The sequence below is a fragment of the Cercospora beticola genome, chromosome 5 (genome assembly GCF_033473495.1).
Source record: "Cercospora beticola chromosome 5, complete sequence".
In the NCBI taxonomy this organism is placed as follows: Eukaryota; Fungi; Ascomycota; class Dothideomycetes; order Mycosphaerellales; family Mycosphaerellaceae; genus Cercospora; species Cercospora beticola.
Genome location: NC_088939.1, coordinates 2,555,350 through 2,582,985, shown reverse-complemented (window position 1 = coordinate 2,582,985; position 27,636 = coordinate 2,555,350). Strand labels below are relative to the sequence as shown.

At 52.6% G+C, this 27,636-nt stretch overlaps 12 protein-coding genes across 12 annotated transcripts; 6 read left to right on the top strand and 6 right to left on the bottom strand.

Moving 5' to 3' along the window:
- Positions 1 to 23: 23 nt before the first annotated feature.
- RHO25_008267 (uncharacterized protein) lies at positions 24 to 920 on the bottom strand (the record flags this gene model as incomplete). The annotated part of the gene is made up of 1 exon (XM_023600406.1): positions 24 to 920. The coding sequence occupies one exon, from the start codon at positions 918 to 920 to the stop codon at positions 24 to 26; it is 897 nt and encodes a 298-aa protein (XP_023449185.1).
- Positions 921 to 1,955: 1,035 nt separating this feature from the next.
- RHO25_008266 (uncharacterized protein) lies at positions 1,956 to 4,055 on the bottom strand (the record flags this gene model as incomplete). Its single annotated transcript, XM_023600405.2, has 1 exon — positions 1,956 to 4,055. One exon carries the CDS (start codon positions 4,053 to 4,055, stop codon positions 1,956 to 1,958), a length of 2,100 nt encoding a protein of 699 aa, XP_023449184.1.
- Positions 4,056 to 4,301: 246 nt separating this feature from the next.
- RHO25_008265 (uncharacterized protein) lies at positions 4,302 to 6,965 on the bottom strand (the record flags this gene model as incomplete). Its single annotated transcript, XM_023600404.2, has 1 exon — positions 4,302 to 6,965. One exon carries the CDS (start codon positions 6,963 to 6,965, stop codon positions 4,302 to 4,304), a length of 2,664 nt encoding a protein of 887 aa, XP_023449316.1.
- A 483-nt stretch (positions 6,966 to 7,448) lies between these two features.
- RHO25_008264 (uncharacterized protein) lies at positions 7,449 to 8,744 on the top strand (the record flags this gene model as incomplete). The annotated part of the gene is made up of 1 exon (XM_023600403.2): positions 7,449 to 8,744. One exon carries the CDS (start codon positions 7,449 to 7,451, stop codon positions 8,742 to 8,744), a length of 1,296 nt encoding a protein of 431 aa, XP_023449172.1.
- A 1,361-nt stretch (positions 8,745 to 10,105) lies between these two features.
- Positions 10,106 to 11,894, top strand: RHO25_008263 (uncharacterized protein; the record flags this gene model as incomplete). The annotated part of the gene is made up of 4 exons (XM_023600402.2): positions 10,106 to 10,961; positions 11,016 to 11,606; positions 11,665 to 11,742; positions 11,809 to 11,894. 4 exons carry the CDS (start codon positions 10,106 to 10,108, stop codon positions 11,892 to 11,894), a joined length of 1,611 nt encoding a protein of 536 aa, XP_023448655.1.
- Positions 11,895 to 12,593: 699 nt separating this feature from the next.
- Positions 12,594 to 14,072, top strand: RHO25_008262 (uncharacterized protein; the record flags this gene model as incomplete). Its single annotated transcript, XM_023600401.2, has 3 exons — positions 12,594 to 13,453; positions 13,504 to 13,921; positions 13,989 to 14,072. 3 exons carry the CDS (start codon positions 12,594 to 12,596, stop codon positions 14,070 to 14,072), a joined length of 1,362 nt encoding a protein of 453 aa, XP_023449320.1.
- Positions 14,073 to 14,575: 503 nt separating this feature from the next.
- Positions 14,576 to 18,416, top strand: RPB2 (DNA-dependent RNA polymerase II; the record flags this gene model as incomplete). Its single annotated transcript, XM_023600400.2, has 2 exons — positions 14,576 to 16,987; positions 17,043 to 18,416. The coding sequence occupies 2 exons, from the start codon at positions 14,576 to 14,578 to the stop codon at positions 18,414 to 18,416; spliced, it is 3,786 nt and encodes a 1,261-aa protein (XP_023449094.1).
- A 540-nt stretch (positions 18,417 to 18,956) lies between these two features.
- Positions 18,957 to 20,098, top strand: MCR1 (NADH-cytochrome b5 reductase; the record flags this gene model as incomplete). The annotated part of the gene is made up of 3 exons (XM_023600399.2): positions 18,957 to 19,001; positions 19,070 to 19,283; positions 19,338 to 20,098. 3 exons carry the CDS (start codon positions 18,957 to 18,959, stop codon positions 20,096 to 20,098), a joined length of 1,020 nt encoding a protein of 339 aa, XP_023449095.1.
- Positions 20,099 to 20,554: 456 nt separating this feature from the next.
- RHO25_008259 (uncharacterized protein) lies at positions 20,555 to 21,085 on the top strand (the record flags this gene model as incomplete). Its single annotated transcript, XM_023600398.2, has 3 exons — positions 20,555 to 20,676; positions 20,747 to 20,821; positions 20,917 to 21,085. The coding sequence occupies 3 exons, from the start codon at positions 20,555 to 20,557 to the stop codon at positions 21,083 to 21,085; spliced, it is 366 nt and encodes a 121-aa protein (XP_023449100.1).
- A 138-nt stretch (positions 21,086 to 21,223) lies between these two features.
- On the bottom strand, positions 21,224 to 23,194 carry RHO25_008258 (uncharacterized protein; the record flags this gene model as incomplete). Its single annotated transcript, XM_023600397.1, has 1 exon — positions 21,224 to 23,194. The coding sequence occupies one exon, from the start codon at positions 23,192 to 23,194 to the stop codon at positions 21,224 to 21,226; it is 1,971 nt and encodes a 656-aa protein (XP_023449101.1).
- Positions 23,195 to 23,615: 421 nt separating this feature from the next.
- On the bottom strand, positions 23,616 to 24,443 carry RHO25_008257 (uncharacterized protein; the record flags this gene model as incomplete). Its single annotated transcript, XM_023600396.2, has 1 exon — positions 23,616 to 24,443. One exon carries the CDS (start codon positions 24,441 to 24,443, stop codon positions 23,616 to 23,618), a length of 828 nt encoding a protein of 275 aa, XP_023449098.1.
- Positions 24,444 to 24,825: 382 nt separating this feature from the next.
- On the bottom strand, positions 24,826 to 25,765 carry RHO25_008256 (uncharacterized protein; the record flags this gene model as incomplete). Its single annotated transcript, XM_023600395.2, has 2 exons — positions 24,826 to 24,912; positions 24,962 to 25,765. The coding sequence occupies 2 exons, from the start codon at positions 25,763 to 25,765 to the stop codon at positions 24,826 to 24,828; spliced, it is 891 nt and encodes a 296-aa protein (XP_023449099.1).
- Between the last annotated feature and the right edge of the window lie 1,871 nt (positions 25,766 to 27,636).

The window sequence follows — 27,636 nt, the reverse complement described above, 5'->3', positions numbered from 1 at the left end:
CCATTGATGCAGCCAAAGATTTGCTACGGCAGACTCAATTGCAACTTGAGTGCATCCTTCGCCACAATTTCCTCCCTCTTCGCCTCCAATTCCTTGACATCCCATTTCGCATTCAACAACCTCCCACTAAGCCACTTCCTATCCTCACTCGTCAACCACACACAAAACGCCCCGCAAAGCTCTGGACTATCCGTAAGGAAAGGCCTGAATTCCTCTGGTACTGTCTCATCCGCCATCTCACTGAGCACCGATCCCGGATGCACCGCAAAAGAGCTTAATCCTTGATCCGAGTACTGCTCGTGAACGTGCTCCAATAACTTCAACTGCGCGCATTTCGATACGCAATATTGTGTATTCGCAATCGGGCCCCGCACAAGGATCGACGCAAGAGAGGAGACGCCGATAAAGAGCTTCGCGCCGTCTGAAGTGTTGAGTAACAACGGTATCAGAAATTTCGCACAGTAGAATATTCCAACGTAGTTCACATTTGTCGCATTGAGGAACGTCTCTGGATCTGTTTCTGTTATCCGTAATCTGACCGGTCCAGAGTAGCCGCTGTTAACAATCACTGCGTCCAAACGGCCAAATCGAGAAAGTGCCTTTTCCGCGAGAGAAGATACAGAAGCTGAAGATGTGATGTCGCAGGATATAATTTCGATTTCGACTTTGGGGTTGAGGGCTTTGCAGGCTGCGGCAGTTTCTTCGAGGCCTGAAAGACGGCGAGAGGCGAGGATGAGAGCTGTACAGCCTGCTTTGGCGTATGCTGTAGCGACGCGTGCGCCAATGCCACGAGACGCGCCCACGATGCAGACAACGAAGGGCTTCGGCAGGGTCACTGTTGAGGAGTTGATGTCTGCGTTTGGACGTGAGTGGGAAGTTGTGAAGGCTGCGCCGATGGATTTGGTGCCCCAGTCTGCCATGCTGATTATTATTGGGATGTTATTGAGCAAATGTTGTTCTGGTGCAAGAGTAAGGACGTGAGAAGAGACGAAGTGAAATGGTCGCTCAACACGAGCTAGTAATCATTGGAGCTAGTCTGTTTCGCCGCTCGCTGGCGATGGAAATTCCTACGTCCATTTTGATGCACTGACGAGCGTAGTGCTCACAGAAAGGGCGATTCGCTAGAATCTCCAGCATGCATGAGTTCAAACGGGACACGGCAAAGGGCAGTTGATTTTGAGATTGTGGAGCGAGCAACGGAGTTAGCGAGCGGTCTTCAGGATTTTCGGAAATGTGAATGTACCATCGGGTAGTCGCTAGGCAATATCACGGGCCGACGAAACCTTTCACAGCACGTTATATACGACAGTGTTGAAGCTGGCCTGGATGCTAGCAGTAAACAATGCATCAAGCAATAGTGACAATATCTGCAGCTACTTACGCTTGACGACCTATCCTGCTGGAGGAGGTTCAACATTGACGATATGAGCCACCGACTGACTATTCGACAGTTTAGCACGCACAATAGCCATGATAAGTTGACTGTCTTCGTGATAGGATGCAGGTTGCTCAAGGACAGACCTGCATAGCGCGCAGCCACAAGTCGAACAGGTCTCCAGATACGCGAGCTGTCGTCACTCTCCGGTTTAGACTCTCGTCCGTGTTCGTTGCATGTATACGTCCGGCATTCTGGCGATGCTTTACAGCGGGTACGAACGTCTGCTGGAACCGATGCCTACTCGCAAGACAAGAACCGCTGACCATAGAATAGAAGTTGCGGTTTGCAAGAAGAACGGTGCACCTTACCTGGTTTCTTCGTAGCCACGACGCACATGTTGTCGCGAGTCATGGATCGAGCGATCTTGCTTCTCTCGCGGTTCCACCTCGACAATTTCAGTGTATTGCGGTCCTTTTTCCAATTTCGCGATAGAATGCTCTGACTTGCCGACTGCTGATGCTGCGCTAGCCATGGGGATACGTCTTATACCTCGTGCTCGCACGCTATTAGCTTCTTCCTAGGATGCCTTTGTGTCGACAGACCGCAGCAGGAGCTTTGGATTCTGCAGCTCCACCCATGATAAAGTCTTGGAATCGGTCTCGGTGCCGTCTTCGCTGAAGTCTTCCATCTCGAACTTGGTGTAAATGCGATTTCCGTTCTCATCGTATTCCTTGGGCCGGCTCTGTCTGAGCATTAGGGTCCAAAAACCATCATCCGTCTTCGCTTCGAGCTTCGCGATCTGTGCCACAACCTTGGGTTCCCAGCCCGTAGCGGCAGACACCGCAAGCTCCTGGTATGTGATGAAGTCTCCGACCTTAGCGTCAGCCTCGACAAGACTGGGCAGCGATGCGTGATCAGCCGGCAATGGAGGGAACTCGTCGTCGGAACCCTCCGCTTCGTCACCGTTGTCCAGCAGCGCACCTTCTTCCCAATACGAATCATCACCTTCCTGGTCGTCTTTTGGGTCATCGTAGTCCAGTGCATCTCCTCCACCGTTCTGATTGTATTTGTCATACGTCTCGATGAATTCGCCATTGGTCTGTGCATTGGGTTTTCGGGCTCTGGACCGCTTTCGCTGCTTTGCACTGAATTGGTACTGTGGGTCCCACCGTTGCTGGAAAGGGAAGGGCGGTTCGGAGAGCGTGACATTCTCATCTACGCACTCCACTGCAGTGAGTACGACTTTCTCCCGCCATGAGTCCGGAGCTTCGTCAGCTTGAGGTGTCGGCTCTGTCATTGCCTCAGCAGGAGCTGTAGCAGCGCCTGCGCGTGTGGGACGCGTAGATAGCTTCTTCTGAAGCGCGTCGCGCTCTTCCTGGGTCTTGGGCGTACGAAGGCCAAGTGAACCAAATACAAGACGGTTCATGCTTCTTGTGTCCAAACGTGCGCGTTTTGATGCTGGGGATTGATCTGCATCAGTGTCTGCTTCTCGTTTGGTCTTCGCTTTCACCGGCGTTGTGTCCGCCGCCTGCTGTGCTTCCGTAATGATCTGCGTGCTGGCTGCGTCGCTGCTTGTCGCCTCATCCATGATGTCTTTGGCTGTCGCGACTGGACGACTTGATTGCTCCTCTGGCGGCTCATCATCTTCTCTAGAAGCCGGTACTGGGCTGGCAATGTCAACGCCGCCTGAGGCGATCTGTTCGAGAAGTCTCTGCCGCCCAGACTCCATTTTGGCCTTCTGGCCAGCCAACGTGACGCTTTCGTCATCCAGGTCCTTTTCTTTCTGCCAATTCTGCATATCCTGCAGAGTTGCGTTCTGTGGTAGCAAGCCCGCCTCCTTGAGATGCTTGAGTCTTCTCGAGTCTCGCTTGCGATCGTTTCTCTCCTTCGTTCGCGACTTTCCTTGATGTGGCAGGTTCTGTTGCTGTTCAGGCTGGGGCGCAGCGGTGCCGTTCGGTTTCGGTGCTGCCTTCACGGTGCTCACTTTCCCCTCTAAACCATCCCAAGACGCCTCACTTTCGCTCTCACTGCTGCTGCTGCTGCTATCACTGTCGCTGCTGTCATCGCTCGAACTGGCACTACCATCCGAGCTGCTGCCTTTGGCTGATGAATCGCTGTCGCTGCTGTCGCCGCTGTCGCCCGCGCCGTTCTCGTCGTCATCTTCACTATCCTCTTCAACTTCTGCTTCCTCAAAGTCTTCATCATCCTCCTCATCATCTTCCTCATCATCAGCGTCCAAACGCAGCAGCGCCTGTGCATCCACAACCTCATCCGCCTTCTGCCTCTTTCTCGCCGGGATGTTAACCTCCGGACGTCTGGGTCTCTTCAACATAGGTCGTCCGAACGGCACACCGTCCAAAAGATGTCTCCCATCCTCGCTGATCTGATCACGTCCACTCAAAGTCCTAGCCCGCAGCTCCGCAAACCCAAGCGGTTTGATCACGACCTCATCTTCGTCCTTGAAGGCCTGGCCTACCTCGGTGTAATGTGTGGCTTCGTAGCCAGCGACTAGGACGGTGTAATCCGAAATGTCCCAGGTAGTCGACTCCAGAGGGAAAAGAGCATTGATCGACTGGAGGAATTGCGAAATCGTTTGCGATTGTTGCGTTGGCGGTATTGCGTGCAGGACCTGCACCGGCGGCAGCTCGTTGCGCTCGATCCGCAGACGGAGACGCATGTCAGTGCTGTTTTGGGCGCCGGAGCGCGGAAATGTTGTCGATGTCGATTGTGAAGCTGCAAGAAAGACGAGCGCGTAAAGTTGCTGAAGTGGAGAGCTCGCGTCTTTTACGCGGAAGGCTTCCGTTGAACGACCTCAGGCAGCTATCTTGAAGAGTGGCAGTGGCAGTGGCAGCAGCAGCAACGAGGAGGGACAATAGAGGTACGGGATCTCATTCTATATGACACGCTATATTAAGTCTACACGTTATTGTACAGTGCAAGCCCAGCCACTGCTGTTCTCAGCTTCTTTCTCCAAATCACCAACCCTCTCCTCAATCCGCACTACTCCCTTTTCGTAGTCGTCTACAGCTACTCGGACATCCTCTACCTTGGTCTTCAACGCATCAACTTCGTACTCAAGTTTTGCGACCAGCGTCTCGATCTCTTTGTTCCCTTCTTCTAGGCGGTCTTTCTCTTCTCGGAGCATGCCTTCGGTGTGCGTCTGTAGCTCGCGAACATTCTGCTGGCGAGGCAAATACATCTGATCGAGAGCTTCTTGATCACGATCAATTTGGTCGAGAAACTTATGCATCTTTTTAAGTTGACTCTGGGTCCAGCCGACAGTTTGCGTTTGGAGCACTGTGATCAGAGCACGAAGCCTTTTGGACTCTTTCGCCATCTGCTGCTGCTCAGCCATCTGTGCTGCTGTGGACGCAAATGGGTCGTAATCGTCCCCATGAACAGATTCCCAAGTGAGAACACTGTCCTCCGCCAAGCTAAAGCTCATTTGCCGGGGATAAGAATACTCGCTACGCGTCTGCAATTCAGTCGTCACGTAGTGCGAGTATGAGACGGTCCGCTGCAGCAACTGAGACACGTCAAATGCAGTCTCTGGTCCTGTCGGCAGAGCCTCGTTCAATTCTACGCCGTTGTACACCGAGCCAGCAACTGAAGGAACATCGGCGGTATCGACTGTAGTGCTTGAGTTGTTTCTCCTCATATGCTGGTCGCTGTCGCCGACTGTCGAAGTTTTGCTCAAAGTAGCGTAGATCGGTGGTCGCAGGCTTTCTTGCGAGGCGACTTGAGTGCCAGACAGAAGTGAGGTCGACCGGTTCCTGCCGGTTGGGTCTTCACTTTTGAGAGCAACATTCAGTCGGCTGCTCTGATCGGCTGCAGCGTTGACAGAAAAATTCCGCGACGGATCCTTCTCGGAGGCATGTGGGCTATTAGGGCTGCTCACGGGGCTAGTGTGTGATCTTCCAACGGAGGGCCTTTTGCTAGGCTTGAGGTCTGCTGGTGAAGTGGGCACAGGCTCATCTACTGACGGCTTGGGTTTATGACTGCGAAATCCGACAACGTCCTTCACCTTGCTAAAGCCGCTCTTGGCATCGTGCTTGACACTAGTCGCCCGCTTGAAAACCGATGGTTTCGCATCTTTGTCGCTTTCATCACCTTCGTCGATAGGAGAGGGCACTCGAGAGTCACCGTACTGTTCAAGTTCAGTCTCACGTCTCTGTGGCTCGCTCCCATCCACGGTGCTTTTGCGACCCGCTGTCCAGGTGAAACCGCCTTGCTCGTCAGCTTTGAAGACAAGCGATTTGCTGAATCCGGGTTGCTCCTGTGCATCATGTATGTTTCGTTCAGCTTCGTCGCTTACTTTACGTTTCTTCAATGGCTTGCCGAGCCACAGCCATTTGCAGCGATCGCTGTAAACAAGTTGCACGAAGCGATCTATGTCGACAGTCTCGATCTCGGCTATGCCTGCTCTGTCGCGACGTCCAATGCCATCTTGGATGAGATCTCCACCTTTTCCACTCAGTTCAGCCACTGTTGATTTGACGGCTCTGGGCATGGTCCACTGCACCTTGTCAGCCGCTTTTTGTGTCGCCTTGTGCAACCTGTCCATCGTTCGTCGGTCCAGCCGACGCGTTCTCGGAAATCGCTGCTGCTTTTGGAAGGCGCTGATGGCTTTCTTCATGGCATCGACATCGAATGGATCCTTGGGTACTGGAGCACCCATGGCATGCAGCCGGTTTCTTGCGCCCATAAGCATACCCAGGAGTCCGGCAACAGTGGTCGGGCCCAGAATGCCGTCGTGCGGCTCGATATTATAATGATCACTTCCGAATTCGACCCACCAGTCACGTATTGCGCGCTCAGTCACATCGCACAGCAAGCCATCCGCATAATCAATCTCGAGCTTATCGAATAACGTGAGTGCAGTCTGGCATAGTTTGATGATCTCAATGACCGATCTGTAGATGTCATTTTTCTCGCTGGTTCGATAGAGCTGGTGGAACTTGACGACTGTGGATGGAGCTGGCTGCGACAGTGACAGGCCAACACGTCCCGAACAGCCCAGTCTTTTCAAGTCTTCGTTGACGAAGAAGTCGAATCTGTGTTTGCTCACGTCACCATCTGGAACGGGAATAACGGCCAGCGATGATGGAAACCCGGCGAGGCTAGTGACCATCAAGATTCCCAGTGGGGTTTCGCGGCGTCGTGCATGGTACTGGTTCAGTGCTTTGAAATAGACCCGCAATCGAGGTGACCAGGTGGATTCGTCTACCGGCAGCCCTAGAACGCCAACCTTGACGACATGCGTGGGATCCCCAGTGAATGTTGTGATCATGTACGTGGGATGCATACGCGATGTCGTCCATTGCTCCACAATGTAGCACTCATAGCCTTGAAGGTCCGTACGTCGTTCGATCAAGGTGGTCGACGGATCGGCTTCAAGATAGCGAAAGGCAACAGGATCGGTCAAGACAAAGCGTTGCTGTCCATTCTTGGCGTCCTGCCTGTCGAGCCGGGTCGGCGTGTATGGCACAGGCGAAGTTGGGGTGCCATCTTGAGTGCCAGCGCTCAGTGAGGTCAACAGAGGTGCCGGCCTGTGCTTGACTCCTTCTTGATTGGGGTTGGTAGTCATGGCTGTTGGCTATGCCGCTGTGATACCACGAAGTCGTGTCACCAGGCGCTGCTCATGGCTGCACGCATGAGGCCTTCCGCCAGGCCTCGACCCGTTCCAGGATGTCCAGCACGCTGGCTATAATTTTTGAGCCAGGGAGATATTGTGAACTTTTCTGTCAGGACGAGTTATATTGGTGTCGGGCGGCACATGACAACGTGCAGTCGGTGTCGCGGGTTCCAGGAGAGGAAAGCAGAGGTCAGCGTGCGCCCCGTTACGGGGCAGTTGTGCAGCAGCCGAAGCATGATGCGACCTGCCGTCCACTGCTTCATCTTCATCTTCACCTTCCACCGTGTCACATGCTGCAAACATCGCCCAGACAGCCGTGATCGCGATTGTGGACGATGTACTCAGATCGCAAAACAACGTTCTAATTCTTCTTAGCAGCTGAACGAGATCACCACCGATATCCATTCCCATCGCCGGAGCTTCCACCTCGCCATCATGGACCTCATTCTAGCAGCTCACGAGCAGCAGGAGAAGAAGGGCAATCTCTCCAAGGCAATCGACGATGTGCAGAAACTGATCGATTTGCTGCAATCCACACGAGATGCCGTCGCCGACACCCCGGACAAGGCAGTGCTTCATCTGGCGAAGCTCTCCACTCCCGTGAAGCAGTCCTTCAGCAAGATCGAGGAGGATCTGAAGGAGGTTAATAAAGGCATCAACCAATACTCAAAGGCGCTGAAAGACAAGTTCAAGAGCACGGTTTTGCCCACAAACGCTAGCGATGCACTGACCAGCCAGCCGCATCTTATCAACCGTGCCATCGCCATGCATCTGTTGCGCGAGGGCAAGTTCGATGTTGCAAAGACCTTCGTGAGAGAGGTGAAAGAGCATCCGCCGGCAGGAACGGAAGCAACAGGGACAGAATTCAATCATGCCGCGGGAATGGACTGGATCGAAGATCTCGCCGACGAAACGATGCAAGATAGCAGTGAAGACAGGCTGGAAACAGAAGGAGAACGGAGTGGGTTACAGCAGAAATTCGCAGACATGTATCACATTCTCGATGCCCTGCGTAATCAGCACAACCTCGAGCCGGCGATAGATTGGGCGCATCACCACAGCCATGAACTAGAACACCGTGGTTCGAACCTCGAATTTGAACTGAGCAGGTTGAAGTTTGTGGAGCTCTATCATTCGAAATCCGACGAAATGACGGATGGTGAACCAGACTATCTCGCTGGTCCGGTGCGAGCGCTGGAATACGCCCGCAATGTCTTCCCCACCTTTGGCGAGCGTTACAGTCGGGAAACCTCGTCGCTTAGTGCCTCTCTTGCTTTCAGTCCCAATCTGGAGGACTCTCCCTTCAACGCATTATTCCACAATCAGTCCGCATTCGAAGAAGCATCCGTGTCCTTTACTCGGGAGTTCTGCGGCATGCTAGGACTCTCATCGCAGTCGCCACTATACACAGCCGTCACAGCTGGCGGTATTGCCCTTCCCGTGTTTGAGAAGTTTGAGCGCGTGATGGCGCAAACAAGAGGGCAATGGTCCAGTGTCAACGAGCTACCAGTGGAGACTCCCCTGCCACCTGGCTATGCCTTCCACAGCATCTTCGTCTGTCCTGTTAGCAAGGACCAGGCGACTGATGCGAACCCGCCGATGATGCTACCTTGTGGACATGTACTAGCTAAAGAGAGTTTGGATCAGCATAGCAAGGGCAAGAGCAGGATGAAGTGTCCTTATTGTCCCCAAGAGTGCCACCCAAGAGATGCTAAGAGAGTCTACATTTAGACACGACATGGTGCAGACGAAACGTTGGGAAGGAACTCGGCATTATGGAGCCAAGGCCGGCACATGACTACCTTAGAAAACCGTATCGGCCCCTCTGGACTGTCTACGTCGTTCCAAGGTGTTCCGGTGCCCTCAAGCTACGTAGCTATCCCTGAAGCATTCACCTCGAGACTGAAGAAGGATTACCGAAATGCAATTGAGTGCGATGCAAACTTCATCTCGGCGAAAAAGACTCCCTCACTTCCGGACCTTCACGTATGCAATGTGCCAAGTAGGCGAACCAAACACGCAGACCGGGTGCGATGTATGGCCGCTGCCGCTTACAATTCCAGGTCACACCAGAATAAGTTTGTTGCCTAGTCCTGCGGAGCTCCGGACAACGAGAATGCTTTCATCTCCGCGAAGGATTTGACTCCCGGCTGTAAGCTTGACGTGCAGGAGCATGTGTCTGCCCCATCGCCGGAGAAGACGAGCATGCGTCGCATCGTACCTTCATCGGAGCGGCATCAGAGAAGCCAAGAGACGTATCCGTCCCGCTACTGACGATCCAAGGTAATTCCTCCAGTTTGCTGTGAACGTCTCATTCGACTGCCCCAAGCTGTTCCGGTAACATTCTTAGAGAATCCCCGGTTTATAGACCAGGGCGCTGACACGACATTTGTGCGACCAGCTGAAAAACTGTTCTATGTACAACGAGGTCTCAAACACTACCGACGCCGTATTAGCGTCTGATGCTCATTGCAGACGAGGATCGGAGAGATGTTGGTGTTGGCCTGTGGGTGCGGCTACGTTGCAGCAACGTTTGACCTACGCTTGCGTACAGTTCGACATCGAGCAGCCGCAGTAGGGTCGCTCTGTACTTATGCTATAGCTCAGTACGAAGATCTGAGCAATCGTCATGTGACAAGATCCAGAACGGTCCGTGAATGCAGGAGCTACTGGAAGGTTGACCTGTGTCGCTTGCCAAGCGAAGCCGTTGCTGTTGATTAGCAACATCAGCCGCACTTTCAACATCACACCAACCCCACTTTAACACTCCGTCAGGATCGCTGCGTAATCACATCTTGCCAGGCGCGGTCGTTGTCGTGGACTGCTCGCGACATTTCGAAGCATTTCAATCCTCACTTCTCGAGTTCATCTGTGACGGCGGCCCCGCAACTTAGCGCTTGTTTATAAACACAGCCCACGATTGGCCAGTACCACATCGTCGAGTTCCACGACTCGAACCGAACGACAGCTGCATTTCTGGACATACTGCAGCGGAGCACGTATACAAAGAGGATCTGAGGACTGCACAGTCCTTCGGAATTTGGTCACTAACTGGAAACACCCCGTCGCTCGTCGATCCCCACAAGGTCACCATGTCGAAACCTTTACTTCTGGCTGCAGCTGCAGGCGTTGCCAGTCATGTCCTCTATTTCCGGATAGGGGATCACCATATGTATCCTGTCAAGTACATCCAGGCCTTCTTTGCTTCCTGCATCGGCGCTGTCCTTTGCTTGAAGTCTTACCATGGTGCTTCATCGAATGAAGCAGTCTATACGACAGCTGCACTGGCCACCAGCTGGCTCATCGGCCTATATTCGAGCCTTATCGTCTATCGCCTCTTCTTTCATCCTCTGAGAAAATTCCCAGGGCCATTCCGAGCTCGATTCGGAGGACTGTGGCTCACTTTCAACCTTCGCAAGCTGGACGCGTATCACGTGATCGATGACCTTCACAAGAAATATGGCAAATACGTTCGGATTGGGCCTAACACGTTGAGTGTCATCGACCCGCAGATCATGACTCCGGCATTTGGCCCAGGTACCAAGGTAATCAAGAGCTCGTGGTACGATGGATCTCGCCCACACGACAGTATGCACACCACTCGCGACAAGGCTCTGCATGATCGTCGTCGCCGCGTCTGGGCACCAGCTTTCTCAGACAAAGCCATTCGCGAGTATGAACCTCTCGTCCAAGGCTTCAACGACAAGCTGAACTCCATGATTTACGAGAGGCAAGGTCAAGCCCTGGACATGACTACACTGTTCAACCTGTGGAGCTTTTCTGTTATGGGGATACTCGCGTTTGGAAAAGATTACCAGATGCTTGAGTCCGGCAAGAGACACTGGTCTCTGGATCTTCTGACCGAAGGCATGAAGATGGCAGGCTTCAAGTTTCCTACATGGGTATTCAGAGTCTTGCTTGCCATTCCCGGCGCTGCGAACGGACATTGTAGGTATCCATGGAAGACGGCGAAGTTGACTGCGCATCGCTAATCCGTGATAGACAAATTCATGAAATTCTGTACCGACGAGCTCACATGGAGGGTACAGAATGACGAGAAAGCCGAGCGCAAGGACATCACCAGTTGGCTCCTCAAGCCATATGCTAACGAGAAGCATCCTGAGGCCGATCCAATGTTTCAGGCAGATTCTCGCCTGATTATCGTTGCAGGATCCGATACAACAGCAGGCACACTTACCTACCTCTTCTACCATCTAGCCAAGGATCCCGAACAGGTCAGAAAGCTTCGCGAAGAGCTCAGGCCGTTGGCAACAGGTGAATGGAAGGATAAGGACATTCAGAACTGCCAGCACCTCAATGGAGCAATCAATGAAACCTTGAGATTGCATCCACCTGTGCCTTCTGGGCTATCACGTGAGACACCACCTGAGGGACTGCAAGTCGGCGATGTCTACATTCCGGGACGAGTCGACTTCTCGGCACCGCAGTATTCCATGGGCCGCAGTGAGGACATCTACAGTAATGCCAACGAGTTTGTGCCGGAGAGATGGTACTCCAAGCCGGAAATGATCAAGCACGCGGATGCTTTCGCGCCTTTCTCAATGGGCCATTACAACTGCATTGGTCGGAATCGTATGTGTAGCCGGATCATGTATGCTTTGCCATGAACGAGATTGCTAACATCGCGCAGTGGCACGAATGCAGCTCCGTATCCTAACCACGCAGCTGTTGCTCAAGTATGACGTTGCTTTCGCCCCAGGCGAGGATGGTAAGTCCTCTTTACACTCTTCCAGTTCGTATCGAAGTACCCGCTGACAATTCTTGCTTCCTACAGGCACCCGTCTTCTCACTAAGACCAAGGATCATTTCACTGTTGGCCCAGCTCGATTGGATCTTGTTTGGTCCCCGGCTTCGAGTTGAGCAATCGCGGCCAGCGATACTTGAGCATACCGAGAGACCAAGGACCGACTCGTTGCTTGATCGGTGGTCATACCAGCTCTGGCGGATGGGGTTGTGAGTGGAGGCATCGAGAATGCCCAGCCAAGAAAATCAAGGGCTCAATAGCAATCCAGAGGTACAAGGAGTAGCGGCGGTCTTTGCCGCACTAATCGGTTGCTGCAGCGAGAGTCCCGCATTTGCCGCTCAAAGCGTGGCACGCAGTACCTCCACTACTCCATGGTGCAGAGACTCGAGAGAACATCGAGTGAGGTTCCAAGCCAAGGCAATTGCCTAGGATAGCTCTATGATTTCACCATGCAACTCTGCCCTGGCAAAGTGGCTCTGTTGTGTTGTTCCATTTCATGACATGGCATTGCCGAGTCGGCTCTACCAACAGACCCTTGAGCGCGGCCCCAGATTTTACTGTAAGCTTCGCCCAAGATGACCTCGGGTTTCGTCTGTAAGCGGATCATGACCTGCGTCTATACATCTGCACGCAGAATACATTTGTAGCAGCTTCTCGGCTACTGGTAGGATCATCTCTCTTTTTTAGAGTGCTTCATTAGCCAGACCAGTTCCGTGTACTAACAAAAAACTACTATATCGCGACCGATTCAGTCGAGCTCGTCCAGCTTGCAGCAACACTGATCGAATCGAAACATCACGCTTCATCAGCACAACATGGCGGCATCCGCGACAATCTCCACCTCCGTCGAAAACAGCGACCCTCTGCTCCAAGTCCCCTTCAGCGATCCTCCGTGGCTCCTCGGTCTCCCTTCGCCATTCTTCTCAGAGAAACATCGCAAGTTCCAGAAAGCTGTACGAGCATGGTTCGAGGAACACTTCCTGCCACACTGCATGGAATGGGAGACTTCAGGGAGCCTCCCAACAGATCTTTTTGCAAAATTCAATCAATACAACATGCTCCTTCCCAACCTCCCATCACCTCTCCCAGTTGAATGGCTGCACAAAGTGGGCATCAAAGATATTCTCGGCACACCTGTAGAAGATTGGGATTATACACATACTGGGATTTGGATTGATGAGATCCACAGATCTGGACTTGGAGGTCCTTCGAGTGGTTTGACTGCTGGGTTCGCGTATGCTATTCCGCCTATTATCAAGTATGGTTCGAGACAACTGCAAGAGCGTTTCTTGCCAGATTTCTTGACGGGAAAGTCGAGGACTTGTATTGCGATCACGGAGCCAGATGCGGGTAGTGATGTTGCGAATATCACGACTACGGCGAAGAAGACGAACGATGGGAAGCATTATATCGTCAACGGCACGAAGAAGTGGATCACGAACGCCATCTGGTCTGATTATGCTACCATGGCTGTGAGGACCGGCGGGAAAGGAGCTGGAGGTCTGAGTCTTCTAGTCGTGCCTTTAAAGACAGAGGGCGTGGATATGAGGAGACTTACTGTTACTGGCAGCAAGACTGGTGGAACGACTTTTATCGAGCTGGAAGATGTCAAGGTTCCAGTGGAGAATCTTCTGGGTGAGGAAGGAAAGGGCATGTTCTACGTGATGAACAACTTGTCAGTCTTCCACCAAGTTAAGAAGGAGATCATTGCTGACCATGCAACAGTAACCACGAACGTCTTCTCATCGCAATCGGCGTCACGCGACAAGCTCGCGTAGCCTTGTCCACCGCTATGGCATATGTGATGAAGCGCGAGGCTTTCGGTAAAGCACTCGTGGAGCAACCCGTTGTACGCAACAGATTGGCCAGAGCCGGCGCAGAGTTGGAGACGCTGCAGTCTTGGCTGAATGAATTCTTGTGGCAAATGGATCACCTTCCAAAGAGCCAGGCAGATACAAGGCTCGGTGGTTTGACAGCGCTTGCGAAGGCTAAGGCTGGAATGGTGCTCAATGAATGTGCACAATGCGGAGTGTTGCTCTTCGGCGGCAATGGGTTTACTGAAACGGGACAAGGAGAGCTGGTTGCGAAGATCTACCGTGACGTGTTCGGCTCGAGGATTCCGGGAGGTAGTGAGGATGTTATGGTGAGTGTCTGCCTTTCGCTTGATGACACGCAACTGAGTGTCGTGAATTCTGCTAACTGTTGCGTAGTTGGACTTGGCCGTGAGACAGTTAGTGAAGAACTATCAGAAAGCGCTGAAGCAACTGGATCAAGGAGGCAAATCGAGATTGTAGCTGCGTAGCCGTCGAGATGCGAAGTAGTTATGCAATGAAGGTGCTCATAAGCTTCAGAATAGCACAGTGTGTTCTTTGTCAAGCGTGTGAATGTGAAAGGACCGCTGGTGGCCTGTGCATGATGCTTAGTCATTCCCGAGCGCGGCGAAGAGCCGCATGCATCTCGAGTTGACATTCTGTCGGAGGCCCACTCCTCCTCACCACCACCTCGCCGCCAACCCCTCTTCCTCATCCGCCCGTCGCGTTCACGATCGCGTCCGAATCGCCGATAAGACATCGAAAGCACGAAGCTACGAATCACCAGGCGCGGCACTTCCACAGAGATTTCCTCGAAGGCGCGTGTTCTGCGCTGCGCGTACCTCGCCACGCCACCTGGTGACGGCTACCCCATCGGGGGAATCGAAAGGTAAGCGCAGCGGCGCGCTTTTGTCGTTTGAGAGCGGAGACAATCGAGGCGGGTTGGCAGCTGCGGCGGGCAGGTGGTTAGAAGAGACTCAGTCAAAATGTCGTACGCGGACGGAGATGCCATGATGGCGATGGCGGAGGATGGCGAAGAGACGTATGATGCGAACGCCATCACGGCAGAGGACTGTTGGTCCGTGATTCATTCGTTCTTCGATGCGAAAGGCCTGGTATCGCAGCAATTGGACTCTTTCGATGAATTCGCAATGTCCACGATGCAGGAAATCGTGTCCGAGACACCGAACATTGTCATCGATCAGAACATTCCGGGGGAGGAACACGATGAGAGCAACATGCCTATCGTGAAGCGGCGGTACATTATCGAGCTTGGCATGTTGTCCATCGCGCCAGCATCCATGACAGAAGGCGACGGCACAACGCGAAAACTGTTCCCCCACGAGGCGCGACTGCGAAATCTGACTTACGCCGCTCCGGTTTTCGTCGATATGACAAAGAAGATGCAAGTCTGTCGCGAGCGATCTCTAGGCGGCCGACTGAGCGAAGATGGCACAACGTGGTTAGACTCTCCGGACTGGGATGGCGTAACGACAGAGAATGCTTGGGAGGACGACTTGGAGAACCCGCCCGAGTTCAAGCCACAGGTTTTCGTCGGCAAGTTGCCTGTGATGCTGAAGTCAAAGATGTGTGGTTTGCGGAATCGTAGCGAGGCGGAACTTTATGCTCTGCAGGAGTGTCCTTTCGATCAAGGAGGCTACTTTATCATCAACGGCTCGGAAAAAGTGTTGATTGCACAAGAGCGCAGTGCGGCCAACATCGTTCAGGTCTTCAAGAAGAAGGGTACAAACACTCCAGTCACTGCTGAGCTGCGAAGTGCTACCGAAAAGGGCACACGTTTGATCAGTTCAGTGTCGGTGAAGCTGTACAATCAATCCGCACATTCGGCAGTATCAGGCAAGACGATCAAGATGACGCTACCACTGATCAAGACTGAGATCCCGATTGGCATCGTTTTCCGCGCTCTCGGTATCGTTTCTGACGAGGATATCCTTAACCACATTGTGGACAAGAACGATACTCAGATGTTGGAAATGCTTAAGCCATGCTTAGAAGAAGCTTTTGTTATCCAAGAACGTGATGTCGCTCTCGACTTCATTGGTCGTCGTGGCCAGCAACAAGGCACGAAGGACAAGCGAATACGATACGCGAAAGACATTATGCAGAAGGAGTTCCTCCCGCACATCTCTCAAGAGGAGGGTAGCGAGACGAAGAAAGCGTTCTTCCTTGGCTACATGGTCAATCGAATGCTCCAGTGCGCACTCGGCCGCACAGAAGAGGACGACCGTGACCACTTCGGCAAGAAGCGCCTTGATCTGGCAGGTCCGCTCATGGCGCAAGTGTTCCGCCTGAAGTTCCAACAGCTCGTCAAAGAAATGAAGCAGTATCTCCACCGTTGTGTCGAGATGAATCGAGAATTCAACATCACACTGGCAGTCAAAACCAACATCCTGACGTCTGGGTTACGATACTGTCTTGCGACTGGAAACTGGGGAGACCAGAAGAAAGCTTCTTCCTCCAAGGCTGGTGTCAGTCAGGTGCTTAATCGATACACATATGCCTCTACGCTCAGCCACTTGCGGAGAACGAACACCCCGATCGGTCGTGACGGCAAGATCGCAAAGCCTCGCCAGCTGCACAATACGCATTGGGGACTTGTATGCCCTGCAGAGACTCCTGAAGGACAGGCTTGTGGTTTGGTCAAGAATTTATCTCTCATGTGCTACGTTTCTGTGGGGACTCCTGGCGCACCACTCATCGATTTCATGCGACAGCGTGGTATGGATTTACTCGAAGAATATGATCCGGTGATGAACCCACGAGCAACGAAGATTATGCTCAACGGAACATGGGTCGGCGTGCATCGCAACGCAGGACAGCTTGCAGACACCCTGCGAGCATTGAGGCGCAAGGGTCTCCTGAGTTTCGAGGTCACGATCATTCGCGATGTCCGAGAGCGCGAGATCAGAATTTTCACCGACGCAGGGCGTGTCTGTCGCCCGCTCTTCGTCGTTGACAACGACCCCAAGAGTCTCAACCGAGGAAGCCTCGTACTAAAGCAAGAGCAGCTCGAGAAACTGGCGCTCGACCAAGAGATTCTCGCAAATCTGGAGGGCGTCAGTGAAGAAGAGCGCGATAATTCTATCTTTGGTTGGAAGGGTCTTGTGGACGCAGGCGTGGTCGAGTACCTTGATGCAGAGGAGGAAGAGACTGCAATGATTATCATGACGCCTGACGATCTCGAAGAGCACAAGAACATGCGCAACGGAATACAATGGGAGGAGGCCAGAGACGATCCACATCGACGTATCAAGCCCAAGCCAAACGCTTCTGTGCGGATGTGGACGCACTGTGAGATTCACCCGGCCATGATTCTGGGCATCTGTGCCAGTATCATTCCTTTCCCTGATCACAACCAGTCGCCCAGAAACACATATGTAAGTTGCGGACTGTTTGAAAATTGCAGAAGAAACTTCGCTAACGAATACGCAGCAATCTGCCATGGGCAAGCAAGCCATGGGTGTAACGCTCACCAACTACAATGTACGCATGGACACGATGGCCAATGTGCTATATTACCCACAGAAGCCATTGGCGACGACCAGAAGCATGGAGTTCCTGCGCTTCCGAGATCTGCCTGCAGGTCAGAACGCTATCGTTGCCATCGCTTGCTATTCGGGTTACAACCAGGAAGATTCCGTCATCATGAATCAGAGCAGCATTGACCGTGGCCTATTCCGGTCGCTTTTCTTCCGTGCATACATGGACCAGGAGAAGCGTGTGGGTATGGCTGTGGTCGAGGCGTTTGAGAAGCCCACGCGCGCCGACACCATGCGCATGAAGCAGGGCTCGTATGACAAGCTTGACGAGGATGGAATCGTGGCACCCGGCGCTCGTGTATCAGGAGATGATATCATTATCGGCAAGACTGCGCCTATGCCTCCGGACGCAGAAGAGCTGGGTCAGCGAACAAAGCTACACGTCAAGCGCGACGTCAGTACACCTCTGCGTTCTACTGAGAACGGTCTCGTGGATCAAGTGCTCATCACGACGAACACCGAAGGTCTGCGCTTCGTCAAGGTGAGGACGAGAGTGACAAAGGTCCCACAAATTGGTGATAAGTTTGCTTCCCGTCACGGACAGAAGGGTACAATTGGTATCACTTACCGACAGGAGGACATGCCGTTCAGCGCGGACGGTCTCACGCCCGACATCATCATCAACCCCCACGCTATTCCCAGTCGTATGACCATTGCTCACTTGATCGAGTGTTTGCTTTCCAAGGTTGGCGCCTTGCAAGGTCAGGAAGGTGACGCCACGCCCTTCACAGATGTTACAGTCTCGTCTGTCTCGGCAATCCTGGCTTCGCACGGCTTCCAGCAGCGTGGATTCGAAGTCATGTACAATGGACACACAGGCAAGAAGCTGAACGCGCAGGTCTTCCTTGGCCCTACTTACTACCAACGTCTGCGACACATGGTGGACGACAAGATTCATGCCCGAGCACGTGGTCCACTGCAGATTCTCACACGCCAGCCTGTGGAAGGTCGTGCTCGAGATGGTGGACTTCGTTTCGGAGAGATGGAACGCGATTGTATGATTGCCCACGGTGCTTCGGCCTTCTTGAAGGAGCGTCTTCTCGACGTCTCAGACGCCTTCCGCGTCCACATTTGCGAGATTTGTGGTCTGATGACACCGATTGCCTCTATCAAGAAGCAGCAGTTCGAATGCCGCCCTTGCAAGAACAAAACCAAGATTGCGCAGATCATCATTCCATACGCGGCTAAGCTCCTCTTCCAGGAGTTGGCAGCCATGAATGTGGCAACGCGCATGTTCACGAATCGCAGCGGCATCAGCATTCGATAAAGCTCGAGAAATTATACTGGTACTACGAGATCGGATGTGGATCAAGGGGTCGAATAGATTATGGAATTCAGAAAGTCAGCATAAGCAGGAAAGAGCCTTTGGGTCGGCTCGCACGACATAACAGAGGCATTTAGTAGCGTTGTCGTTTCGCTTTGGAGTTCAGCAACTAGGGCGGCGCAAAAAACGGCGTGAGTGATGCCATAAAAATGCCAAAGAACGAGATCCTGGCTGAGATCAGGTTTGTAAGAATAGTGGTTGGAACGACCTAGACAAGAGTAACGAGTGAAGCCAAAGACGGAGATCGTTTCAAACAACTAAATGTTCTCGACAGTTCACCCTGGCCACTAGGCTGGGCAAAGAAGTAGCACTTCGTTAGCATGTAAAAGTGAAGTTCAACTGAGGATGTCTTGGCAGTCGGGAAACAAAGCAACTCGCAATGACGTCGGCATAATCGGGCATTGGTCTCCGGGAATCTCCAGTCCAGCTCACTCAGCTTTTGCTTGCGACATCTGCGATTGCTGTATCGTCAATCAACTCACAATGTTTTCATCACGCCTCTTTCGCCCAGCGGCGCAGCTCTCACAGGTAATTCAATCGAACGGGACTCCGAACGCAAATGGCCAACGCAATCGCTGACACGCGCCCTGCTGCAGCATGTTCGACGATATGCCTCCGAAGCACCAAAGAGTGGGGGAAGCAATGGACTTCTTCTCGGCGCAGTCGGCGCTGCGGCACTAGGAGGAGGATACTATGCCTTCGCGGGAACAAAAGATCCTGTGACAGTGGCGAAGGAGAACACCGCGCCGGCTTATGAGAATAAGACCCCAGCACAAGGAGGGCCTCCAGACAAGGTCTTCATCGGTGGAGGTAAGCGCGGACATGCCGACATAAAAGATAATGGCATGTGCTAAGTCCTTGCAGACCAGGGCTTCATCAGCCTGAAACTGGACAAGGTCGAGGAGATCAACCACAACACCAAGAAGTTCATCTTTGCCTTCGACAACCCAGACGCTGTCAGCGGACTGCCAGTAACCAGCGCTCTGATCACCAAATACAAGGGACCAGAGGATGAGAAGCCAACAATTAGGCCTTACACCCCAGTCAGCGACGAGGGCGAACGCGGGCACATGGATTTGATTGTGAAGAAGTACCAGGGTGGACCGATGTCAACACATCTCCACAACATGGAACCTGGGCAGAGACTCGAGATCAAGGGCCCAATTCCAAAGTACCCATGGGAGACAAACAAGCACGACCACGTTGCACTCATCGCTGGTGGTACCGGTGTCACACCCATGTACCAGCTCGCACGAGGAATTTTCAAGAACCCACAGGACAAGACGAAAGTCACACTTGTTTTCGGCAACGTGACGGAGGAGGATATCCTCCTGAAGAAGGAGTTCGAACAGCTGGAGCAAGAGTTCCCTCAACGATTCCGCGCCTTCTACGTGCTGGACAAGCCTCCTCAGGGATGGAAGCAGGGCAAAGGATTCATCACCAAGGACCTGCTCAAGACTGTTCTGCCAGCACCAAGCGAAGAGAACGTCAAGGTGTTTGTCTGCGGTCCTCCTGGTCTGTACAAGGCAATTTCCGGGCCAAAGAAGAGCCCGCAAGATCAGGGTGAGCTTGCTGGTATCTTGAAGGAGCTCGGTTACGCGAAGGAGCAAGTCTTCAAGTTCTAAACGAAAACTTGACGCGGAGCGAATGGACAATGTACAGATAGATAGAGCTTCATGGCATACTATTTTTCAACCTGTCAATTGTGCACAGTCTCTGCTCGGTCCGCAATGCAGTGTCTGAACCAAAGTCGTTTGAGTCGTGGAGCTCCTCACACTGCAATGCTCATATGCACATCACTCAAATTCGCCGATCAGATTGACAGCATAAAACAAACAAAAACATGGGTTTGACGCGAAAGCTACAAAGCCAGCACTCCACAATAGCTCCACGACGCAGAGGAAGGCCCGACTCCGGCAGAGTTCTGGACTGACGCCACTGCCTACCTCTTTCCAACGTCAAAAGGCTGTGCAAGTCAGCAGGAAAGAGCCCATTGTAATACAAACTCGTCCCCAACGCAAGAACATCTGAACGACACTCTCTCCACCTATCATACGTAAATCCAGAAATCCGCTGCGAAAATGGTCTACACTCTCGTCGTCCACTTGCACGCCAAAGCCGGCGAGGAGAATATCCAGAAGTTGATTGCGAAACTGCAAGAGGCTAGTCAGGTTTATTCGAAGGATAAGGAGACCTTGGGGTGGTATTTTTTCACTCAATTACTTTTCTTCTTCGTGTGTGCACATTTGTGTCTGACAGTATCAATCTTTCAGGTTCGTCATGCAGGACCACAAAGATCCACAATCTTTCACGATTGTTGAACGATATGCCCACGAGAGCTCACAGAAGTAAGTATAAAGACTCGAGAATGAGATTGAAAAATTACCTTGTGTCTCTGTAATTTGCAAGATAAGACAGCTGACAACTGGATCTTGTTCCATAGGTACCACTTGGAGAACCCATACTGGCAAACCTTTGACAAATATGTGATTCCACTTCTGGATCGCGAAATGGATCTCAGACGCTACAATGAATTGGACACGAGCAAGGAGGTCAAGGTGGAGAATGATGAGAGTCTTTGGGCGAAAGTGAAGGAGCATCAGACGTACTGATTGCTTTGAGTTGCGACTATGTCTTGATTGATTGCATGCGTGGCATTGGGTGTACCACATCCCTCGAAGGCACTGTCGTACAACGACTGCGTGCTTGCAAGCTGACGGAAGCAGCTGAGAATGCGCTGTAGTTACTACCTACACAACAACAAATCGCATGCCTACAACTATTTCATCCTCGTCGAAAAAGCCCGGCCTCGTCTTCTGGATTTGTCGCTGAGCATTGCCCCCAGCAAAGCTAACAGTGCAGTCCTTGCACAAGTCGGGCACTTTAAAGTTCGCAAGTGCTTCTTCGGGAGTCTGATCGTCGAGCTTGCCCGGTTTGCGTGAAGAGCGTTTGACAGAATCTGAAGGCGGAGGTGTCTTCGCCTTTGGAGTTTCCGGTCTCTGAATAGGCTGAAGTGGACGGGGCGTCGAAATTGGCGTTGACACTCCGGATTCCTCGTTTGCTAGTGGTGTCTGCTTCTTGGTGCGCGGCGGATGCGGAGAAAGAGATGCGATACGTGCGATGAGCCTTCCGCCAGGATCAGCACCATTGTCCAAAGCCATTGCAGTGCGGGCTTCAGTGATTGACGAGAACGTCTGCTGCTCGGCGAGATGCGCCGGGGCTGGAGTGGAGGACGCCGTGGATGAGGCAGGGCCACGAGGAGTTCCGTGCTTGACAGAAGATTGTGATCGGGTTCGAAGAGGCCCCACGGGAGAGCTCTGCCCAGGACGATCAGAATCCCGTTGACCAAGTTCCTCCTTCAGCTTGCTGATTGCAGCTCCTTGGTTCTTAGGTGTCATCTTTTGGATATCACCTATACGCTGCGTGATCGTTCGAGAACCAATGTCTTTTCCTCTCCGGTTCTTGATTCCATCTATCACCACGTCTCTTTGAAACGCAATACCATGCGCATCAGCGAATTCTTTTGCTTTTGCCTCCGTCGTGGTCAATTTGCCCTCTTGAGGCTGGGTAGTGTGCTTGTTTTTCGATTTTGCTTGCTGCCGGGTAGCAAGAGGAACATCTGACGAAGTCGAGGGCAGCTCGGCTGGACCCCGAGCAGCTGTCGCTGGAGACTCATCCGCAGCGCACTTCTCTGTAAATGGGTCATCTGACACGGGCGGATGCTGAGGATGTGCGTGTCCGACTGCATTGGAAAATCTAAGCATACTTCTCGCATGCTTCGAGGGCAGTGGAGACGATGAGTCTTCAGCCACGGAGTCTTGTCTCGCGTCAGAGTCCCAATCTGCGCCCTTGCTCTGCAAGTCAGACATCGTCGGTCTGCTCATGTGATTTGGGGTCTGTGGCCGAGACCCAGCTCCGAGAGGGACATCATTTCGGTAGTTGTCGTTTCTCAGACGCGTGGGCCGTGCTATGTATCCGTGAGAGGGCCCGTCCTTACCTCCCTTCCCAGACACGATGATCACGTCAATGAGGCCTATGTGCTGACTGTCTCGAAGTCTCTCCGGTAGCGTAAGGTCCGCGAGCGCGGTCAGGAATGCTCCAGAAGGCGAGAAATCGCCCCATTTGTTGCTGCCACGAGTGCGGCCCTCATGCTTCAGCATTACCGACGCGCCTCCCCAACGTTCCGATGCATTCAACTTGCTCGAACTTAGTGCTGCTGAAGGCTGATAGATCCACGGCTTCTCTATCTGTCGATGGATTCGAGTGCCATTGATGGCATATTTGTGCGTCGTACCGGTCTTCTTGGGATTCAAGTAGAAGACGTCCGAAAGCGCGCCGTTCACAAAGACTTCTATCTTCAGATCGGTTGCTGCAGTTTGATTCCTGCAATGGTGGGAGCGGTCATTGGTCTCCACGGTAAGGCGCAGCGCGCGAGGCTGTGGCGGCGCCAGAACTGCGTATTCGCTCTTCTCTCTAGATTCAGCCATCAGGAAAGGGATGTCTTCGTTTTCACCAAGGTACTGCAGTACTCCCTTGGTGCTGCCATCGGCACCAATGGGGGCGGTAGGTAAAGCATTGCCAGCCGCGAGATGTGCCTCCACTCGTTGATCATCGATTGCTTGCTCCTTTCCCATCGTCAGCGTGACAGACCTCGACAGAGAGGCATCCAGGTCGGCTGTCGACAGAGTGGCTTGAACGCCAGCCGCATTGAAGCGCATCATGGTGATGATCGACTCGACTGTGTGCGCCGACAGAAGATCTGATCGAGCAAGTGATCAGGCCGAGTGAGTCCCGTCAAGTTAAGCGCTCGTGGTTTCGTCAGGAGCCATCGCGCACCTTCTCTGTTTGCCTGCAGCCGTTTGACTAGCGTGCTTCACGACGACACCACCTCCGCGAACTGTCCACGCGTCTTTCGATGCCGAGCGTGAATGAAGAATCAGTCTGCGGCCCATTTGTTCAGTTGTCGAGGAGATCACATCTCGAAGGCCGTGCCATTTTCAGCTTCACCTCACATTCATGCCGTCTGAGAGTCAACAGCTCCGTGCGAAGTACGCCATGAGTGTTCGGTTCCCGTCATCTAAGAAGGAATTGATTGGGTCGTTGCCGCAAAATTGCGAAGGACCTCTCGTCCAGCTCGCCATTTCATCCTCTGCTCTCGGTGATGAGGCCAATGGAGGGCTGCTCGAGGCTGTCTCCCAACTCTACCATCGTAGCATCGTAAACCCTCGCAATCTGCAAGTTGAAATCGTTGTCCTCCTCATCGTCGAGGCCATCATTCTCAGCATTCTCCAACACCAATTCGCCATCAGTATCCGTGTCCATGCGATCAGCCTCCCTTTCTTCCTCCTCTTCAGGCTCATCGTACTCAAACTCGCCTTGTTTGAAAGCCTCCACGACGTGAACTCTCGTCCTCTCCACTAGACTCCTAACCCTTACCTTCTCCGTCCCGCTCACGCCCCTCTCTCCAACAAATCCCGGCAGCCGTTCGCCAGTATCAACATCTCTCCCTTGCAACAGACTTGCAAATGCATGGTCCAACTTCCCCAGTGTCCTAAACAAGCTTTTCGGCGTAGGTGGCATCGCCTGTATGATGTTCCCCATCATCAAAGCCAAGCTGATCAAATACGGTACCTGCAGACTTGGTGTCCCACTGATCCAAATGACATTCAATAACTCTTCTACTGCTTTGCAAGCCTCTTTCATGGACGCGTAGCCTTTGACGTCTCCCCATGAATCTGCTTTGTCGCGATCAATGTCGGAGAGCTGGTTGGTCTGAGGGGACGTGCGTTTCGCGAATCGTCGCTGAATGTGAAGCATTTGTTGGTCGACATAGCGAATGAAGGCGCTCTCTTTTGAGCCGCCGGGCCGGAGAGGGGAGCCTCTAGGATGTGGAAGACGGGTGTTGATGTTGGAGGAGACCGTGGACGACGCTGGTGGTGATAGCATGAAGCCACCTGCGTGGCTGTCCATGTTCACGATTGTCGCGTCGTTGCGTCGATGGGATGAAGTATTTCAGCGTCAGTACGTGGCATAGTAGTCCGGCATGGCACTATTGCTGGAGACAATGCGAGCAGGACTGTAAAGGTCAGCAGCATGTAAAGAGCACTAATGTAAAAAACGGCTGTCTGTGATAGCTTCGATCTCGTAGCTGAGGTGGAGCGAAGTCGAGTCGAATTGATGACGACACGCGTCAATTTTGACTCGGTATGAATTTGTACCTGCCCGCACATGCCTTTCTTCCAGCACTTTCTGATGCGAACATTGGGGTATCTCGAAGCAATCATATCGTCGTATTCGTCGTAGGTAGGCCATTTGATCATCAAAGCCACGAGACTGACTGAAGCGGTCTTCGTCAAGTCCACTTCTGCAGTTGTTTGTCGTAGCCGATCACGCTCAAGTCTATGTTGAGTGATCGTAGCATCATATCCATCGTGAAGGTCTGCAGAAATTCAGCATGGGAAACAGCCCTGTGTGGAATAAATACTCACATCGTCGTCCTTGCCAGGCTCCTGCCAGACTTCGTTCTTGATGCTGGCTGGCTGTCTTGGTTCGTCCGGCTCATCCATCGCTTCCATTGCCTCTTGCCGTGCTTTTCGCTTGAGCTTCTTGCGGTATTCTTGCTCGTCTTCAGGCAGTTCTTCGCCCTGCGAGTCGAATTCGCAATCTGCGTCGTCATTTACCACTTCGGGCTCGGCGAAATCTCCAAGACCATGTGAACGGTCATGCTTCTTCTTCTCCATCTCTCGCCAAGCAGCAACGCCGCCCATGCGGCAGACTCTCTCTTTGACGGTGCCGAACAATTCCTCTGCTGCATACTGTGATGCCAGGCGCCATTTTTCTCGCAACTCCTCCAAATCAGCATCCGTTGTGGAATTTGAGAGCGTCTCTGCCTGCTTGAGAATGTCAAGCTCGTTTTGTACTCGTCGTATCTGTAGTTCGAGCGCCGAGTTCGCCTTCTGTAATGTGCGTTCTTCAGGATCGGCGTTTTTGCTTCGAGACGTCTGGGGCAGGATCGTGCGCCTTTGAGGCGTTGTGAATGTCGTCCTTTTCACGAACGATGGTGGTGCAGGCTCCGTGGGCAACACAGGAAGTGACAACTGGACCGTGTGCGCAAGAGTGCTCGGAGTGTATGTGGTCACGGCACCAACGGTCTTGTTCACGTTGTTCACGAGCGGAGAGTTCGTCGGCGGCTGATCAGGCTTCCTAGACCTCATTGGCGAGACGAACGGTTTTCTGAGCTTTTCGGCAGCATCGTTGAGCTTGCGTCGCTTCAATGGAAGTGGCGACGACATGTTTGTGGCATTTTGCTGAGGAGGTTGATGTCCAAGGCGATGTGGTTTGATGGAGCACGCGTTTGGGAGACGCGTTTAGGGCTTGGCATCGTCACTTTTCTCACGCTTCCACTTTCCGATGTCTACATGTACACAATTTCAGGCCCGCATCAGTACCATCCTGGTGACAGTTACACCGGAGATGATCTTCTCGTATGAGCTTGCTTGACTACTCAATTGAATGTTGCAGATTGAGTCTTGCACCGGACTGATTTGACTCAATGCCCATCCCAATACCTTCACACAAATATTCTTGACGATACCAAAAGCAACGATGCTGATGTCAGATGCGCTCTACCTAGCAATCTGACCAAGATACTGCAGAAAGATCATGTCAGCATTCGTTCCCTCCTTTTGGGCATTGGCTACGAAGACACACCTGAACCCGGAAGCTCCCTTGCGTCAAAGCTTCTCCATGATATTCATTTTCCACCAGCGGTGCACACGCTTCTAGCATCGTGGGCTCATCGCTACCAGCCACTCCAGCGCAGCCGCGTGCCATGCCTTGAACACAATACTAGATCATATCAGCGATTTCGCCATTTTCACAACTTCTGGCTATTGCCATACCAGAAACGGGATCCAGTAGAGCAGCGCATTCTGGCCGACTGGCAGGACAGCCACAAAATACTCGCAGCTGGGAATGGCTTTGAAGTAGTTTGGCTGAGCATCTCGAAGAAGTCGTCGTACTCGGAGGTGACTGCTAAAGTACCATTGATGGTTCGATTACTAGTCGTCAAAGTGTCTCCGATGAGGAAGTCAAGTCCACAAACTACTTCACTGCCCCCGCCAGCACCACAAGAGCTGGGACCACTGATTGGAACTTCTTGTCCGGCCAAAATACTGCTCGATATTTGTTCAAATTCGCACCCTTCCGACTGTCGCCGATGCAAGCCGGTGGAAGACATCGCTTGTGAATCAAAATGGTCTGCAGAGACCGGAAGCCAGAATATGGTTAGAAGTAGAAGTCCAAGCAGTACATTCGAGGTTCTTGGAGGCTGGATGTGTCAGGCTGCTGAAGTCGATGTCGCCGTTGCGTTAATTGTCAGTCTGGTCCCGTACTGACAGAAAGCATCTGTTGCTCGCTGCTGCCCATTGGACTGGTCAGTATCTTCGTTGGTCGTCTGATTGCCAGTTCCAGAAATGCAAGACCCAAAGCTCGCCGCTGCGGATGCATTGAGCACGGGATATTCGCAGTACAAAAAGCATCCCAGATGCTCCTGTACTTCTGATTCAGGTGGGCAGCAAGCCTCGAGAGCCGTCCTGTTCGTGGCCCGAAACCCGCAAGCTCCATTGGTGCCGGTGGGAAGAATAGGGTTGCCAGGAAAGTCTTCGCAGTTCAAAGAATCTAGAGAAACTTGGACATTGCCATCATTCCTGGTCAGCTCGTAGGTTGCCATAGAAGCCATGCTTTCCTTGCGTCCAAGTCGACGAAGGGCTCGATGATATCGAGCATCTTCCTCAGCTCAAGGTCGACCAGTATCACCGACCTGGTTAAGCCGGATAACTTCTTGGAGCCAAGAGTATCTATGTCTCGCGTGCGCCGCGGACTTTGCTCAATTGAGCAACGACCACAGTATGCAGTATGGCGGCACAGTCTTCGTTTGAGCGGATGGGGGATCGATCGACAGTCGAGGTCTTTTCCTGACTCTTGCCAAGGCCCATTTTGCTCATCGGAGGTCTTGACCAATTTATTGCGAAACCAATATGGACAATGCGATGTCTGCATACATGTAGTGGAGCGCTTGGCGCGTCACTATGATGTCGATGTACATGTAGCAGCTTGGACGTGTCAAGTAATGAATTGCACAGTTTACACCAGAGATGTAGTC